The following is an 18,460-nucleotide window of genomic DNA, read 5'->3' on the forward strand; positions in this document are numbered from 1 at the left end:
ACATTGTTAGATGTTTTTGGCTGTTCTCGATGGTAATTTTGCAGTAGATCGCTGTGACATAGATTTTTCGTCTAGTGTGAACTTGCACGCACCGCTCTTTTACTACATCTTCTACTCCTCTGTTACTATATCTTCTAAATCTTTACCTGGTTATGGTTTCTGCACAGCATTACGCTCTAACTTATTAATTAATTGTTAATTAATAATTAATCAGATAGTTATGATAATTATTGGTCAATTAATTATATCATTATTGTATTGCTTAATTCTGGAGGAATTACTAGCAATTCACCAGTTTTGTTAATTACTCAGAGTAATTAGCAAATTTTCCTTATTACTTACTGAATTATTATATTAATTCGGTCATTTAAACTTTCCATTCAATCATTATTAATCATTACAAATTATAATTACACTTTTATAGAATGATCAACAGTTCATGAGGACACGCTCTGTCCACAGCCCGTGGTGGCACATCCTGTCCAAGCCACTCATGAGAAAAGAAATGCTTTCGCATTAATAAATAAAAAAATAAACTAGCCCCCTTGCATGCACATTTAGATGGGCTTCTTGGATAGCTTGAGGCCTTGCAGCAAGCACTTACGCCAAGTATAGCCAGGCTGTTGAGCTCATCCATGAGAAGCGGCCACTGTTGTGGCCACTCGCGTTTGATCATTTCCACGAGCAACTTTGCAAGGGCATCCTTGATGTGTGCTTGCTCCGCAAGTAGGTGCTCCGTACCCTGCAAAACGTGTAGATTACATATTGTGAGCAAAGCTGTTCACCGGCACCTCTGCCACCACGGTGGCTCAGTGGTTATGGTGCTCAGCTGCTGACCAGAAAGACACGGGTTCGATACTGACTGCGGCGGTCGCATTTCGATGCAAGCGAAATGCTACATTGCATCGAAATGCTACAGGCCATTGTGTGCTGTACGATGTCAGTGCACATTAAAGAATCCCAGGTGGTCGAAGTTAATCAGAGCCCTCCACTATGACATACTTCATAGCACTCCTGAGTGACTTTAGGACGTTAAACTTCATAAACACACTAGTACCTCCATTTCCTATCGCGCAATAAATTTTTGGTCTTGCTACACTTTCACACAGGGTATTCACATCAGCTTTGCTTTGTCCCATGTAGCATGTTATTTTAAAGCTCTTCAGCAGCAAGTGACTTTGTTAAAACACCAATCTACTAAACTAATTTTCCATGATGTGATATGAAGCATTCTACTGTTTACTCAAGTACAGCTGACCTGGCTGTTATCAGCACCTTGCTAACACAGATATTTTTTTGGCAAGTCAGTTCTACACAGTTAATTAATAATTTGATTCAATAAAATTTATAATTATTATGTCTGCTGCTATGCATAATAAACATTTTAAGAAAGCTCCGACATTCAGAAGTTCCAAGAGTAACTGTGCCAACTGCAGCCACCACATAACTATTACCACATCAAGCACTGAAGGCTGGTTAATTACAACTCAATACAGTGAAGCACCTGAAATATGACTCACCAAGCAGAACGCAGTCTGATCCAAAACTGCAATGTACTTGTAATTAATAAGAAACAAAAAGCTCAAAAACAATACAGTAACTGTTTGAGTGAGTGATCGTGCTTAAGAAAGCAAGACTGCATTTAAATTCATTATTCCACGTTCAGATGAGCACTCTCAGTCGGCGGACAGGAGGCTAAGTACATACAAACACACCTCTGCCATCATCTTCATGACGTTTTCTTTGATGAACTGCTTGTCAGCAATGGTAATCACGTTCCAGCGAAGCCTGCACAACAAGAACAGTGTAAGCGTCGTGCTGCAACTGGGACGTGCTCATCATCTCAACAGGGCTCACTTGATACAATGTTCCACAAGCTGCAGGCCGATGTGGCGCACCACCGCATGGTTGCCCTTGGCAGCAAGAGCAAAGCCACACTTGGCACAGAGCGGCGAGTTTTCCTTGAAATTTTCATAGGCCTGGGAAGAAGGCGCATTGATGGAAAGATGTAGAATGATGCACAGGTGTTCTGCAGAAAGAATATGCGCTCGCAGTACACTTCAACGCAGCCCAATCTTTGGGGCGTCTAGTCCAGTGAGGCACTATGGGCGAAAAGGTCAGAGAAAGCTTGCCCGGTTGAGAAAGGCATCTGGCTTGCCATCACAAGTTGAAGGACGACAGAGAGCAGGAAAGAATATCAAGTGAATAACGCCTACTATGATCACGAGAATACAACCGGGTGTGAACATAGTTTTCTACGCATAATGTAGACACAGTAAAATTCTGTGCTCAATGTACGACGCCTAAACGCAATGTACCCTGATGAATGCTTCACTGTGCATCATCACCAGGTAGCTGAAAGTACAAAGCAAATGCCGACAGCACATTCATGCAAGAAAATGTATCTACTCTGCAGCCAGCTGCTGTTGTCCTCGGCTGAATCCCACATACCCACATAAATGGATTGGCAGCAGTTTGGTGCTGAGTTCCAAAAAAAAATATGGAATGCATGTGTAGAAATGTGAAACGATCACATAATTTGCACCCGCCGCGGTGGCTCAGTGGTTAGGGCGCTCGACTACTGATCCGGAGTTCCCGGGTTCGAACCCGACCGCGGCGGCCGCGTTTTTAAGGAGGAAAAACGCCAAGGCGCCCGTGTGCTGTGCGATGTCAGTGCACGTTAAAGTTCCCCAGGTGGTCGAAACTATTCCGGAGCCCTCCACTACGGAACCTCTTTCTTCCTCTCTTCTTTCACTCCCTCCTTTATCCCTTCCCTTACGGCGCGGTTCAGGTGTCCAACGATATATGAGACAGATACTGCGCCATTTCCTTTCCCCCAAAACCAATTATTATTATCACAGAATTTGCAAAGATGAATTAATAATGTGTGCATAATATTGAAAGATGATGAAAACATTTCAGGGAATAAGTTTCGAACGGATAGTGATGGTATTTTTAAAGGAGTTCACCAGGGATCCTCTGGCAATGACGTTGCTGGGAAGACCTGCCAGCACGAGCGATCGCTAACACCGAAGTTAGCAGGTGATTCGGTTGAAGACTCGAGCAATCAAATACCTAGCTTCTTATTTATTACCTGGACAGGCATCAAAAGAGGTAAACTAAGGAAGTAAGGTTGTAAACATCGACCATCACAGGGATCGCACGATTCGAAGTGCCGCGAACGTAGTTCACGTTTCGGATACTGTACTGGTAAATTTTTTTTCGCTCTTTAAATCTCCGAATTTTCAGAAAAGTACGAAAAGCAAATAAACTGCACGTAATAAGCACAAGTCGTTCGATAAGTACACTACGTTCTCGAGCGCACTGTTCAAAAAAGCGACCAGTGAAACTAACGTTGTAAGCCTCCGCTCTTCGTTCGGGCGACGTCGTGAATGACACAGCGGCTTCTACCCACGCGATGATGTTCTTGCAAGCGTCTTCAACGTCGGCCATCCTAAAGCTAGACTGCAGTCGGCCGCTATTTAACTTACTACGCCGAAAACATCACAGTGACCACGAAAACGCTAAACCGGCTAAACTCCGATTGGTTTTTCTTTACTTTGTGTACTCAAAAGAAACGCCATTAACAATGTTGCCCGAAAGTGATAGGAACTGCGTCAATTCTGACGGCCCCGAAGGTGTAGAAAGAAAAACGAAAGCAGAGAAACTCCGGTTCACCTGTATTTTAAGAGAAGGGCAGCTCTCAGCTACAGCATATTGCCGCGGAGTCGGATACAACATAAATCTACAGTGAAGCTCCGCGCCACTGCAGAATATTAAATGATAGGACATTCTTGATCATCGAACAACGTTGGTTTTTTTTTTTTTTGGCCAAAAGCTGTAGCTCTGCAGTCGGTATAGCTCTCCGCCCCATGATGCTTAGAGCGCCCATGGTAGCTCTATGCGCCCATGGTGGTACAGGCATAGAGCTACTACTACCAACACAGGTGGTGTCGAGAAAGCTCCATGCAAACTCCCATAGGCGGGGCGCCAGCACATAGTGTTATGGCACCAAGTCTCGAAACAAAAACGCCCGCAGAGCTTCGTCACTCTGTTACAGCAAATCACGCCGCTGCCAACTGCTGCTACCACGGTCGTTGCGTTCTGTTGCGTTCTTCGAGGTTAGCTCGAGAGCATCGTGCTCGAGGTCTTCATCCGCAAGCGGAGAATAACGTTAGGAACTAGAGAGAGGGAATTATTTATTAAACGGAAGTACATGCTAGCCATCCGCTTGCAGACTTGCGTGCCCGTCTGGGATGATTGGTTTATGGGGGTTTAACGTCCCAAAGCGACTCAGACTCAGGCTATGAGGGACGCCGTCTAGGATGATTTGCCCGTGGTTAGTTAAAGGAGTATAGATACCTAAATTTTTGGGTGCGCGTTTTCTTGTTTGTAATCATGCGTAAGACATTATTATACATGGATTAAATACCTGGTATTCTCCTACGACCACTAAATAATTTATAATCGCATTTCATTTTCGTGCTGTTTCGGTTTCAACAGCCGAATGAGGACAGTAATTCCGGGTCTTGAGGAAAGTTGGCTTCAGCACTGCAGTAAATTAAAACGATGAAGCGGCGATTTTATAGACGTTTTTCCATGCCTCACGTGCAACAAAAGGACACTCTGACGTCATAACCATCGTTCAACTGTTTAAACCGAAACAAAAACGTGACAGAAAAAATCGATTATAAATTATTTAGCGGTCGTAGGCGAATACCACATGGTGATTCATGAGCAGTAGTGTCTTCCTTATCATTATAACGGAGAAAACGTGCCACCAAAATAAGTTTTCTACGAGTCGAAATATTTGAAGTGGCCGAGAACGATATATCGACGTCGTTAATACGGCTAAATAGTGCTCATCACTAAAGCGACGTCGACCCACGTCGTCCGCTCCGTACGGTGTTTCGACCGGTTGCGACAGCGACAGTTCGTCACTTTGCTGCCTGTAGTTGCGTTGCCGTGTGCTATGCCGCCTAAAGTTGGTCGCCTATGATGGGCGTGACAAAACAGCCAGAATCTGACAACGACTGCTTGGCGTGCCGCCTTGTGGGCAGCGGAGGGCTGCTCGGAGCGTCGGCTTACGTGTGGTACCACAGCCGCAACTTGAAGGGACTCGGGAAGTTCGCTGCCTTCACCCTTTGCGGAGGCAAGTTTCGCACATTCTGGCTTAATCTAGCTTGTGTACGAAAGTTATGCGCTAAAACTGCGGGAATTGGGATCGAAGCGACGCGGCTGCTTATTGCCAGTTTCGATTATGCGCGTCGTTGTCAGATTGAGGTTAAAAAAAAAAGAAATTGCAGGAAACTAACCGGAATCATTTGCCAACAGGGCTCTCCTACCTTGGATGTGCAAGATTGGCGTCTCTTCCTCCGTTCCTGCCAAAGTGAATAGCGACCCCCTCTACGCCAAGGTAGTGAAAACGAGTGTTAAGCTGCTAATTGTTAAAATGTACACACAATCTCTAATATATGTGTTCACGTTATGAAAAAAAAAAAAACAGTGTTGTGAACTTGTGAAAAAAATATGCACGTCAGCTACCACAGCCATGTGTTTAATAACATGTCATCAATACAGATGCATATAAGTTCTCACTGAACATACAAAACAACTGACATATTCGTACTATGTCATATTTGACATATGTCCGCTGTGCACAGCATTGCCTGTATATCAATAAAAGGGCATTCATTTGCAACGTTACTAGCATTCCCATCGTATAAACGTACAGCATCAATCCGAGCACGCAAACTACTAAAACAAATAAAAAAAACAAGGTGTTTTTAACACCTTGACAGTCTTGCACTGAGAGAACACGCAAAAATTTCTGCTCTGATAACAGATAAAGTTGAAAGTTGGATCACAAAATGAACAGTGCCTGTCGTTGGCATGAATTGCCTTCCACCACAAAACCAAAATAAAAATTTTCGAACTTGCCGAGCACAGAAATGAGTAAAGGAGCTGTTTTTACTGCCAGCTTCAGCAACTCAGTCAGACGTTATCGCATTGCCTACTCTACAACCAATGTTCTCGGAAAGTGCCAACAGTAGGTACTGGAAAGAGATTCGTGGATTGTAAGAGGCCACAGAAAGACATCAGTGTGCAACTTGCAGCTGCAAGTTGTCATTGTAGGTAACATTGGAAAGTAAGGGTTCTGCACAACACAATAGCTTACAGGACTCGCACAAGATGCCAGTGAAACACTGCCTACATGAAGGACTATGCATAATCTGTCCAAGAAATGGAGGTCCCTTACGTAGCTTAACATAGCATTCACTAACATATTGTACGGGGGGTAGGTATTCACGTGATGCTGCGGCCACCATTTTATTGTTCAGCACATAGCTTCAGCAATGCAGGACGGAGACGTGATAGCCCTTTTAGACATGCCGGCGGCCTTTTGCGGCGGTCTACAGACAACCAAATGCCAGCCGCTGTGACACAACGAATACTTCCTATAGTTTATGTGAGTTCACTGAAAGCAACTACATCACATTTTAACACTGGCTGAAGGACCAAAATTGTTACCATGGGATTGTAAAGGGATGTAAAAAAAAACTCGTGGCACTGCACTTAACAGTGTAGACTATGAACCCATATCACATCTTTTGAGATATATTTTATGAGCACACAGTACCTATTTGCCAGCATTGCCACTGATAAGGAATCTATACTCTGCGTGAGGTTTTCCAGAGGGAAAAGTTTCTCAAAAAGTGCCTAAATACAGAAACATTTGTACAAGGTTTGTTGTAGAGCCTCCACAACTGTTATCTTGTAATGTAACTGTGGGCTAATATCCTTACATATAGTTACAACATTAACACAAGAAAAACGATCTGCTTTAGTACATATCTGCTGTATCCTATTCACTATTTCTAGTGAACGGTCAGTAAGTTGGACTTTGTTCATGTTTCATTTTTTACAACCCACGCTGCTTTCAGGGGCACTCAAATTATAACATTGCTTTATATATCTCTAGTAAAGTCTGTAAAGAAATCAGCAGACAAAACAGTCTTTAGGCAACAGGCCATCTATATACTTTTTTCCCCATTTGTTTCAATATGCAGCAGCGAAATCAAAATGGTGACAATACAGAAGTGCATACTGTATGTTCTGTACCTTTACATACAAAATTAATTCGCCAAACAACCAGCACCCTTCAAGAAAGTACTACATTTATATATGACTATGTGTGAAGAAAAACTTTCTGCAGCTCTATATTGGTGAATGTCTTTGGCACGCTAATGAACAAGGAAAGAAAACACAAACTGCCTTCCTACTCATAAACATACCAACGATGGAGTGTGAGAGATAGGTGGACCATAATAATGTCACAGCAGCTGCCTAAAACAAACCTACGCAGAAATTCTGAAAAAGATCTACTATATACACGAAGCAATGCGACTGAATGAAATAGAACCCAGCCTCTTCAGCTCTGTTCATTGGTTGCCTTAACAGCAATCACTGCACAAGTTTCTTGCACTAAAGCTTTGGTATAAAATTAATCGGCAGCAACTCGGGTTAACTGCATGCCTGTTGACTTTGTCGCTAAAAGTTGAAAATTCACTTTAATACTATTGACAGAACCTGCAACACTTCTCGGGATATGATTTCACGCATCAGTTTGCACAGCTAGCGGCTCGTCAACAAAAGTCGACACATCATGCGCATTTGTAAAGACACTGTCCATTAGAGCTTGAAGACATTGAGGCAGACACCGAACACAACAGCCCAGATGAGGAAAGCGCCAAGAATGACACCAAAGATCACAGTCTTCTCCACCGACCACGACTCCATTTGCACCTTCAGGGTATCCTTGTCGGCTGCTAAGCACTCGTGGCACTTCGGTCCATTGGCAACACAGTTGCAGGGTTTTGGGTCCCACACAATGCTGTCGTCATCTTTCGCGATGCTCCTGGCCAGTTCAATGTCTCCGGCCCCCTTGTGGTCCCCACCTGCTCTTGCATCTGGAGATGGTTCCAATGTGCTTGCAGAGTTGTCCGCCACTTCCATCTGCATCAGCCAATTTTCACGTTACCACAGGAACAGAGTTTGCCGGCCAGAAGTTCTGGTGACATTTTATTTGGCGTCTACGACCATGTACAAAAGGGAGTTGATGTCTATGTTCGGATTATGCCTCATAAACGGACAGTTTTTCTTTGCTCCAACCCGATGCGATTGTTTTTTTTTTTTTTCCTAGCACAGCAGTGTAGGGAAGTATTTGTGAAGGTAAAAGCAGAAAGCTACACCTTAAAAGATTAGATAACACCTCACTGTAATCTGGAGAAAGTTCGAAGGCCACTTCTGGCACAGCTAATGTGGGAGCCATCTAAAGTTCAAGGCGAATTCACTGCCTGACCGTTTCCTCAATAACTTTCGCTGCTACAGACATTTCATAGTGGCAGGTTACGTGAGATTCGAACCACTTCCTAGGTTCATTCGATAATTACCGCTGATCTATGCCTGCAAACAATGCCAGCGCTGATCCGATTAGCAAGGGACACCTCGCTTGCAAATTGGAATTTGAGAGCATGATAGGTGTTTCTCGTCAAAGTTTACAACTGCGCCGTGACTCACCGACCCGTAGGTTGTTGTCGGGCCGCTTTTCGCTCCATTGCTACTTCCGGGCTTCTTTTCGCAGCACCTGCTAGTCTCGTCCATAGCTACTGCTCCGCTCGCGTCAACCACAACCACTGCCTGCGTGCATGTGGCCTCGCAGCCGCGACGAGCGGTTTATCGGGGTAGCTTAGGAAACAGGATGGAGAGAGTGCTGCTAGCTCGTATCAGCTGCATGCGTCGCGCTGTATGTACTTGAGTTTTCGCGGCTAGCAGACGCCGCTGTCTGGACTTGTCCGCGAGCTCGCACAACTGAAACGCGAGCAGCGTAGGTGAGCTCGAATGCAAGCCGTTTCAAAGCGCGGCTGGCGCTGCCTCTCCCTTTACACCGCTGTCGCACAGGTGAGCCGCGGCCCTCGTTGTTGTTATAACTTTGTCATGCCCACCTGTTTTTCCTACACAGGGTCGAAACCACATGCGGCACGCGAGAACAGCAGAAGGATGTCCTGCTTTTGTTGCGGACAGGTTGTCAGTGGAAGACAGGCCGCGGATAAAGAACCGGAAAAAAAGATTTATTCGCACCGCGCGAACCAGCAGCCGCATACAATAAACTGTGTTGCTGTTCCCGTCACATGATAATAGTGCAAAGGCTATCGCAGAAGCATAAAACATCGAAACGCGGCGTTTTATGCGCAGCGGAGCTTCCAGCCGGTAAGGGAACTCGGTATCTCGTTCCTTTTTTTACATTTTTGCGTGGCAGAATGCTCAGACCGCACTTTCGTGCTTCACTGCAGAGCTAGGCTTCAGACAGGAAGCACTCACTTCCTTTCGGATATGCATCCGCATTAACAGCTGCATATTGTAGCACATACGAAGAAATATACTTACATAGATGGTCGTGCTCCTGCCGAATATGTTGAACATCTTCCTCTCTCCGGGCAACGCAGCACGTTGGAAAACGCCGGCGTGAAGGGACCGCCGTTTAAAACCCAGACGACGCAGGCGACTGTTTCATTGACCTAAAGTGAGCTGCGGCGTGGTGTCAAGCGCCGCAAATAAGTTGACCGGTCCGGAAGGAAAGGGCTCAAAGTGGCCGGCGGCGGCGGCACACAAACAAATCGATGCGTTTCACCGCGCCGCGGACCAATCGCCGTGGCGCAGCGCCAATTCAATGAAAGCAAGGCCACGAGATCGGCGAGATTGCCAGCGCCGGCGAACCCACAGCGGTTCTCGGAAAGCGGACGTGGTGATACCCGGCTTTGCAGATTTCGACCGTAATTTCGGACGAAACTTGCGAAGTCGCACCGACCGGCAACACTTGCGGCGTCTTGACTGGTCTGACGACGCGTCTAGAAACAGCTGCTGAACCGAGAAAGGTCGTCACGAATGATCAGGGTCACCTGGTATAATTAAGCTCCCGTTTCAATCCTCAGCTAGATAACTCGATCGTTCAGTCAGGTGCGATGGCGATAGCAGTGCGGTATTTATGACAGCGATGCTTTTTTTTATTATTCTTTTTGCACTTGCCATTCATTTAGAAGCGGCTCTGTGGAAGCATGAAGCTCAAAGTGCTGGAGTACGGCGAGGGAGACTTCGTCTACGACGTGGCGCCGCGTCGCGAAGAACGCCGATCGTCGCGGTTCGACCAGCTGCTGCAGACGAAATGGAGCGATGCCATGAAGAACGGCCACTTCTGGTACAAGCTGGACAAGCTCGAAACGCGAATACTGCCCGGGAAATACAACTTCGTAGCGCAGGTAAATTAGCGAAGTCACGTGATTTGCGCGTTTCCGGCATTACCGGCTTTCGAGTGTAAATATGCAAATGACCCTATTCTTTTAATTGCAGCAGTCAGAATTACATCGCTTACCATTCCTTCAAGCATGTAACTGGTCATCAGGGCAGGGAGTAGTCAGCTAGTTTAATAGGAGTATTGTTTGTGGACTTAAAACATAAATTTTCACGTGTTTCGGAACATATACTGCTTACAATTCATGAATCTCTGCACGCAGTCTGTATGGTCTCTGCAGTGATTTCCCTATACACACCCCCTTGTTTTTTAGAGGGCACCCCCTTATTTCGTAATGAATGTTTTTTTTTTACACATGACAGGGGGGGGGGGGAGGGGGGAAGAAAGGCATGTATGCGAATTAGAGACGCATCGTCCATAGCTGGCTTAAGGTAGAAGAAAGCTTGACTTCCACATGAAAGTACAGCGAATACGACAATCGGGTACAGTCATCGAAGGGAATCAAAAGGACTACTACTCTAGTCTTGTCACTCCATCTTTCCTTCAGTAAGAGTTCTAAATGCCTGAGTGTCCTCTGAAAAAAGTCAAAGATGCTGTCACTTTCAAGCTGAAACCAGTCCAGCCTGGCGAACTTTGTTGGCTGTCTCGTGAGTGATTGTTGGCTGCGATCTTGAAAGTACTGCAGCCACTGGTACTCGCTTTGGATGGTGCTGGCATGATTTGTGAAGGTGGTGGACTGCTGTTACAACCTAGGTCAGAAAACGTGATTGCTGTTATTACACTTGTGGATCATTTCCCGAGGCCATTGGAGTTTCTGACCAATGCCATCCAGGCAACTACGACGACAGCAGTAGATGTTTGTCCTGTGATTGAGGGTACTACGGAGGCAGTTGCAGAGCTTTATGTGGAAGCAGTGCTGGAAGAAGTATGAATATTAGCAGAGAAGGTTCTTGATAATGGCACTTTCATTTGGGCATTAACAAACGAGACCAAGAGCAACCTGACGGATCAGTTAAGCAAGTACAAAGACCTAATTCTTGACAACCCTCGGCAGACAGTAGTCGGCTTGCTGTATGACGAAGAACACTAGATGAATTTAGATATGGAGTGGAACATCTTGCAACGACTGAAGAAGGCTTTGACATCCACAGCATTTCTATCTTCGCTTCTCATTGTTCCTCGCTTCATTGCTATGTTTCCTAGGTTTCGAGTTGTCGGCCATCCTTTGTTGCTACTGATCACCACTGCCACTGTCAAGCATTCCTTTTTGGCCCTTAATGGGGTTTTGTCGTCAAAAAAAAAAGGAAGCAGCCTTCTCCCTAAACTCGTGAATTAGCTGCTGAGCATCACTACTGAAGGCCCAGAACTGCTTGATACCCAAGACGCCACTGACGACGACTAACGTGTTTTTATTGATTTTATCGCAAAAGTGGTGGCATCCTATAGCAAAAAACCTAGACAGATATAACTGTTCGGAATGTGGTTGAGAAAGTGTACATGTATTTGTGGCAGTTTTGCTTCGTTGTTAGTAGGAAGCACATGTATAGATGTTCACATCTTGGTTTTTATTTTTTTACTAGTTTAATTATTGAGTGAATGTTCGGGATGTGCAAAGTTGCTGTGCTTGTACATGCTTGACCAATTGTTATGTGTAGCAGCCGTAAATTCATATCAAGATGCGTCAGTGTCATGCAAATTGTCTAGGCTGATATCCAAGTTTGAGTTGCTCTGATATGCATAGTGCATAGGTGCGCATGTTTCAGTGTTTTTCATGCCTGAGTAACGTGAGGGGTGTTGAACAGATAATTCCTTATAAGGTTCATTGCTACTGTAACTGCCGTGTAGTTTCTCTACATTTAATCAAGTCCTTGTTCATTAGTTTAGTATATTCATAAATATGACTTCAGTCCTACTGTGAAGTCCTGGTGTAAATAAAAAATTACTACCTATTCTCCGCTACCCTTAGTCCCACCTCCCCACACCAAAGAATTTCAGACACGTCCCCTAATTTCAGTTCCTGGGGAAACCCCTGGGTCTCTGCTGTTTAGTATATTTGTCTTGGTTACATTGTATTAGTGAAAAACACCCTTTTGAATGCCCCAGTGTACGCGTGACTGCAACTCTGCAACTCACTTTTTCGAATGCTGTGAATGTGTAATATACATATATATCAGCCGAGCATTTATGTAGGTAGTAGTCTGGAGAAAAACCACGTGTTCACCGATGTAGTTGCCGTACTTTCAAAACTGCTCAACACTCTCCTTGACAGCTCAACCCAAAGAGAGCCCAGGAGAGGAGGAAGCCGCAACATGTCACCTCTGTCTGCATGCCATTTGACAGCAGCCTCTTCAACTTTACAAGGCTTAAGGAGACAGAGGTAATGTACAGCACCTAGCCTGGCTGCCACTTGACATGGGTGTCTAGAAAGCTGGAGCATTGTGCTGTGGAACAAAGCGAAATCTTCACACAGCTGCTCGTGTTGAGTTTTGATGCTCATGCATTCGCCACATGTGTTCAAGTTCAAGTGAGCACAGGCACCGTCTGTGAAACTCATTACATGCGTTAGACATTCACTTCATCTGTCCCGCAGAGCACTGCTCAAGCGTTCCAGGCATGCCTACTTATGGATTTACACAAGGGATACATTCTTTTAAGAAAGAAAACCCGCAGGAAGTGCATAAATAAGGCAGTGAACAGAACAGGTGCAGACTTGCAGCTGATTTTATTTGGCAAGAAACACGCTTATATCCTCAAACGCGTGCAAACAATTCTTGATTTATGCGATACTCAGAAGCCTGCTTTCTCTTTGGTACAAGACAATAGAAGTCTCACTTACACAATAATTTCAGTTTTTTTTTTCTTACGAAGAAAGCCCCAGCAAGTTCTCATGTCACCTGGTCGCGGCTTTTGCTCAAAATTTTTGTCTTGGTCAGCAGTGGCCGGCATGGCTTGACATGAGCAGCCCTGGGGGCACGTGCCACAGTGCAGCGGTGAATTAGACCCTGCTTTGTTTGGATAAGAAACAGAGCAATCTGAGGTCTTTTTTGTGCAGTTTCTTAAAAATGAAAGACCAACTTGCGCAACAATAAGCTGTTTTGAAACACATTCCAATTTCCATTTCTTTTTTCGTTACTCAGAAGTTGTTCTGTCTCAAGAATTCCAACAAAGACAATGCAAAAGAGGTAGGCAGCTGCACGGATGCTTTAAACATAAGTCAGCTACATACGCATCGTTTCTTGTTATCAATAGGGTTCGTCTTGCAGGCAGGACACTGGGTTGTGATCAATGTCAGTCCACTAGAGTATTGCAATTCATTGCTGGTTCCAAGCCTAGAACAGTGCCTACCACAGGTGAGCCCTTATGCATGCCTAGACAAATGTCCCTCCCCCATGTTCACTGCATGTACTGCTTCAGGCAGGGCCATGGTGATTGTAGTCTTCAATGCCTTGCCACTGAGCCAGAGTATGTAGCTGCGATGCAGTTGCAGAGTCTATCTCCAATTGTCGCCTCGGCAGGAGTGTTTTGTCAGCCAATGCCTGTGGAAGGCGCATTGTAGCATGTCTGGGAAGATTCTTCTTGGGAAAAAAATTTGATACAAGAGAAAACCCTCATCCACACAATTCCTTTTGTTGGACTGTCGAATTTTACGAGCAATGCATTCATAATCATGAACGAAAAATGTCACTCTTTAAAGGAATGGTACCTTTGACATCTGAGCTCCCAAAGATTGTTGTCGTTTTGTATTTGCTAAAAACTACACCCACAGGCACACTCCACGGCAGTGGTGCCGTAGTAAAGCATATGGTGGTAAGGTGTAATGGGATGTTCTTGTGTAGTGAGTACAAGCATATGAGCACAGGGAAAAAAAACCAGATTAAACAAGTTTTTATGGGAACTTTGATGTTAACTATGTTGCCTTACTTAGTCTTGCTTTTAAACACTCATGTATGTCCTGCAGGTGCTCCACATGTGTTTTGCCTGCATGCCTTTCAGTCTGTGTACTCTAACATTGACGATAGCTCTGATCTGCCTTTTACCAATCACCCTGCTTTTCTAGGTGCTCACAGCCGAGTCTCTCAGCCTGGCTATTGAAACTGTTTTGCTGAGCAGCAGCATGTGAGTTATCACAATCAGTATGTCTTGATTGCACTTATGGAAAGGCAATTTTTTTAGATTTCTTTTCCTGCGGCTTGGTTCTGAAATTTTTACCAGTCCATGCATCATTGTTTCTGCTGATGCTAGTTGTGTATGAAAATTGTAAAAGAAACGGTATATAGAGAGAAGGAATATCATATCGATGATGGAAGTGTTCAATGATAAGGCTTCGCATTTACAGAATACCTAAGGTGTCTTGCACCACATAACCACTTCGCCATCCGCTACCCGATGTTGAATTCTGCATCACTACGACTCAGTTACACTAGTTACAAGAACATTGTTTCATATTTGAAAATGCTCTCTTCGTTCAATACTTGGGGCTATCATCATCATCATCAGCCTGACTACACCCACTGCAGGGCAAAGGCCTCTCCCCTGTCTCTCCAATTAACCCTATCCTTTGCCATCTGCATCCACCCTTTGCCTGCAAACTTCTTAATCTCATCTGCCCACCTAACCTTCTGTCACCCCCTGCTACGCTTGCCTTCTCTTGGAACCCACTCCGTTACCCTTAAGGACCAGCGGTTATTTTGCCTTTGCAGTATATGCCCTGCTCAAGCCCATTTCTTCCTCTTGATTTTGACTAGGATGTCATTAACCCGCATTTGTTCCCATACCCACTTTGCACCGCTTCCGGTCTCTTAAGGTTACACCTGTAAAGGTCCATGCATGCAAGGCTGCTCCAAAATGAGTGGAAATAAGAACGGATACAGAGGCTTGGCGACACCAAGAAATGCCGTTCTTGCCGTAAGCCACTGAAAGGAATAGTTGTCTGTATAGAGATAATTATAAAGATTCTTCTCAGGAGCAGGTGGGGTGGGAGGCTGCGAGAAAGCTAGCGTAGCTGTACTAGTAGTTAGCAGATAACTGGAAGATTAGCACTGTAAGCTTGTCTTTTTTCATTCTTGGTGTAAAATGTGTGCGTAAGAACGGGTGTCTCAGAAAAAATTCATAAACTGATATTTAAGTATGTATCCCATTGTTCAGAGTCTTGTGTCAGAAAATTATTTACTGTTACTGAATGGTGCTTGCTTGCTTTCAGAAATTTCCGGCTTGGTTTCAATAGCCTCGGTGGCTTTGCCTCGGTGAATCACCACCACTTCCACATTTACTACCTTGAGCAGAGGCTTTACATTGAAACAGCTGTGAGTAGCCCTTTACATGTTTGGTGCTCTCGCCAGCATTTAAAGCTCTGTCATTATTACATATCTGTGCAGAGAGTCAGCCATCTGTGGAGTGAATGCTACGAGATCATAGACTATCCAGCCAAGGGGTTTGCATTCCAAGTGACAAAAGCCAACAAGGAAGCTGTTGTACGGTACGATAAATTATCTTCTCTGTTTTGTGGCCGACCATCATCAGTGGTGTATAATGTGTTACTGCCAAAGGAGTAGGGACACCATATATTTGGTTGCGTGTTTTTTTTTTCTTTGAAATTGTGTGCGAGACATTGGTATGCATAAGTCATGACATGAAACTCGCCTGCGTCCACTGAATAATTTGTATCTGAATCTTTATCTCAAGTTGTTTGGTTTCAGTCGCCAAACAGTGGCTGTGGTGTTGCAGGTGAGTTGAGACAACATTAAGATCACCCAAGGCACACAAAAAAGTGATACAATGGCCGCTTTGTCATTTTAATCCACTCCTACCATTATGTCAGCCTGCTTCAAGAGCTGGAGTGACAATAAATGAACAGAAAGCTTGTCTTTGACATTATAGCCACTGTTTGGCTGTTGAACCCAATACAGCACGAGAAAAAAATTGAATTATAAGTTATTTACTGGGCATAGGCAAATTCAGTGTGGCAATCCATTTTTGCTAATGTCTTGTGTATCGCTGCAAAGAAAGAACACCCAAACAAAATTTCATGTTCCTACCCCTTTGAATTGTTTGGTTTTACTGAAGTTCTAAAGCTGATTCAAGTTAGCAGCCTGTTTACACATGCCCTATGATCAGATATATACAAGCAATTGCACAAAATGCAAAAGCATCAGTGCCATTAGCAAAACGGTGAATCCAGCGTAAGCATTTAATTTCGTGTCTTTGCATGTTTCAGGGATATGATGGTGCTTGTCAACATGTTGTTAAAAAGCTCCACAGCTCACAACCTCTTCATGACGAGGGGGACGAGCTTTCAGGAACGTAGTTCAGACTGCACGGAGGAACCAGTCGTTCGTGTGTATCTGTGGGCACGGCAGTCATGCTATGGTGAGTTTATTTGCTTACTTCTCACATACAAGTACATTGCATCTACTATGCTGTGTCTCCTTTTCAGGTGCAAAAGATGAGTCTGCATTGAACGTTGCTCTCTGCGAGTTGGCAGGGCATGTCCCCATGAAAAGTAAGTCGGCTCGTATATTCTGACAAATGTAGTGCGGACTGTGTAGATAAAGCCACTTGAAGGAGGCTGAAGTAGTGTGAAAGTGAATTGTAAAGTAACTGAAGAAATTTTAATATGCCTTCCTGACCACATGGCTAATAGAGCTGAAATCTAAAATCTGACGAAAACTCGTCTGGTCGGGTAGAAGCTTCATGTATGAAGAAAAAGGAATGCTGACCAAAAGGTTGTTGTTTAAAAAGAAGACGTTTCGGCTTCCATACGGAAGCCTTGATCAAGGCTTCCGTATGGAAGCCGAAACGTCTTCGTTTTAAACAACAACCTTTTGGTCGGCGTTCCTTTTTCTTCATACATGAGGCTAATAGAGCTCCGTAATGGACATAGCTTAACGACGCAGGGAAAGCATGATAGTCACTCCTTCGTATCACATAATTTACAGCTCCGCTGATAATTAAATTTTTGTTCCATACAACATCCTATGTGCAGCGTACTACACTGGGTATAGTAGAGCCCACTTATAGTGAACCTGACGGTCACGAGAACTCAGTCATTTGTTGTTTTCGAAGTCCTTAATAAATGAACTTCCCATCTTACAGCCAAAAATGCAAAGATGAAAGAAGTGGCACTTGTTTCTTTAAAAAATCCTTTACACGCAAGTCTGCAGATGCTATCAAGGCACTTTTCAAGCCCTCCAGTGCAGTCATGTGCTCCTTGCCCCCAGTACCTTGATGCCGGCGAGCTACTTGAGGGACACAGCATTACTAATCGCCGTTGGAGCATTCATGACAACTAGTTAGAGGCCGGTTTCTTTGCAAGTGAGCCTCAACAGGTTGAGAGGGTGCAGCGAAGTTAGTGTGGAAGGTACCACCACCCACGTTTGTAATAACTGAGTGTCCTAGCTGCAGCCATTATAAGCGGGCTTGACTGTGTCCACTTTGAACAGAACTGAGGGAGTACGTGGAGTAAATCGTGAACAGCATGCCTAAATCTTTTTACCATCTGAAGTAGCCTGCAACTGTTTTTTTTTTTTGTTTCACTTTGATACACAGATGAGGAGGGGTACCAGGCAGCAACCGAAGACTTTGTTGCAGAAGAGCTGCGCAGGCTTTGCGACAAGACATTTGCTGAAGTGCGCTCCAGAATTCTGGCTCTGAACCAGAGTGGCGGCAACAGCTTATGTGCTAACTTGTCTGTTAACCACATAGTCTAGTGCATTATTAGCGTCTTGTAGACGTTTGCTCTTCACAAAGGCACTGCAGCTTTCATTGTTTGTTCATTGATAAAATCAGGCACACTGTGTGCTGCACTTCAGTCACATGCATCTGTTTTCTTTGACTTGTTAAAATACAGGCAGATCAATGCAGTTTAATGCTGCTGCATTTAAGATTTTATTTTCCACACTCAAATATTTTGCACAGCAGTGCTTGAATATTTGTACTTTTGGATCTGCTGCAAACCTAGTAATATTACTGACCACAGAACAAGGCACACCCTTCACTTGCTGTTTTCTCAATCCTTGCTAAATGCAACCAAGGGAACACAGTGGCCATTGCATTTTAGAGTTTGATTATAAAGGACAGTTAGATATTACAAGAATACTACGGCTGGAAAAGGTGCCATTTCCCACAAGGTCAAACACTTCACTTGGAGGGAGA

The 18,460-nt window shown here is 44.4% G+C and overlaps 3 protein-coding genes across 8 annotated transcripts in view; 1 reads left to right on the forward strand and 2 right to left on the reverse strand.

The window, feature by feature from the left end:
- Ranbp21 (exportin-5-like protein Ranbp21) overlaps positions 1–3,588 on the reverse strand; it is a 43,462-nt gene extending 39,874 nt beyond the window's left edge. Inside the window, exons 1-4 of the mRNA XM_077666318.1 lie at positions 3,355–3,588; positions 1,858–1,979; positions 1,716–1,788; positions 605–742 (exon numbers count right to left, since the gene is read on the reverse strand). Coding sequence (XP_077522444.1) covers positions 605–742; positions 1,716–1,788; positions 1,858–1,979; positions 3,355–3,453 — 432 coding nt within the window. The 5' untranslated portion in view covers positions 3,454–3,588. The remainder of the gene's footprint in view (positions 1–604; positions 743–1,715; positions 1,789–1,857; positions 1,980–3,354) is intronic.
- A 1,270-nt stretch (positions 3,589–4,858) lies between these two features.
- LOC144133327 (GDP-D-glucose phosphorylase 1) lies at positions 4,859–18,116 on the forward strand. Of its 5 annotated transcripts, XM_077666325.1 has the most exons (12): positions 4,859–5,152; positions 5,335–5,416; positions 10,098–10,316; positions 12,579–12,686; positions 13,447–13,491; positions 13,573–13,659; positions 14,367–14,425; positions 15,510–15,612; positions 15,685–15,785; positions 16,524–16,675; positions 16,743–16,808; positions 17,855–18,116. In XM_077666325.1, the coding sequence occupies exons 2-12, from the start codon at positions 5,351–5,353 to the stop codon at positions 18,013–18,015; spliced, it is 1,167 nt and encodes a 388-aa protein (XP_077522451.1). In that variant the 5' UTR covers positions 4,859–5,152; positions 5,335–5,350; the 3' UTR covers positions 18,016–18,116. The 5 variants fall into 5 exon arrangements, with proteins under 5 accessions (XP_077522451.1, XP_077522455.1, XP_077522452.1 ...); XM_077666329.1 differs by lacking the exon at positions 10,098–10,316 and having other exon boundaries at positions 4,889–5,152; XM_077666326.1 differs by lacking the exons at positions 4,859–5,152; positions 5,335–5,416 and adding an exon at positions 8,824–8,961.
- LOC144133333 (uncharacterized) lies at positions 5,542–9,773 on the reverse strand. 2 transcript variants are annotated; one of them, XM_077666336.1, is made up of 2 exons: positions 9,448–9,773; positions 5,542–8,016 (listed from the first exon to the last, which is right to left on the reverse strand). In XM_077666336.1, the coding sequence occupies exons 1-2, from the start codon at positions 9,481–9,483 to the stop codon at positions 7,693–7,695; spliced, it is 360 nt and encodes a 119-aa protein (XP_077522462.1). In that variant the 5' UTR covers positions 9,484–9,773; the 3' UTR covers positions 5,542–7,692. The 2 variants fall into 2 exon arrangements, with proteins under 2 accessions (XP_077522462.1, XP_077522461.1); XM_077666335.1 differs by lacking the exon at positions 9,448–9,773 and adding an exon at positions 8,581–8,747.
- Positions 18,117–18,460: the final 344 nt, after the last annotated feature.

Source organism: Amblyomma americanum, chromosome 5, assembly GCF_052857255.1.
Source record: "Amblyomma americanum isolate KBUSLIRL-KWMA chromosome 5, ASM5285725v1, whole genome shotgun sequence".
Taxonomy (NCBI): domain Eukaryota; kingdom Metazoa; phylum Arthropoda; class Arachnida; order Ixodida; family Ixodidae; genus Amblyomma; species Amblyomma americanum.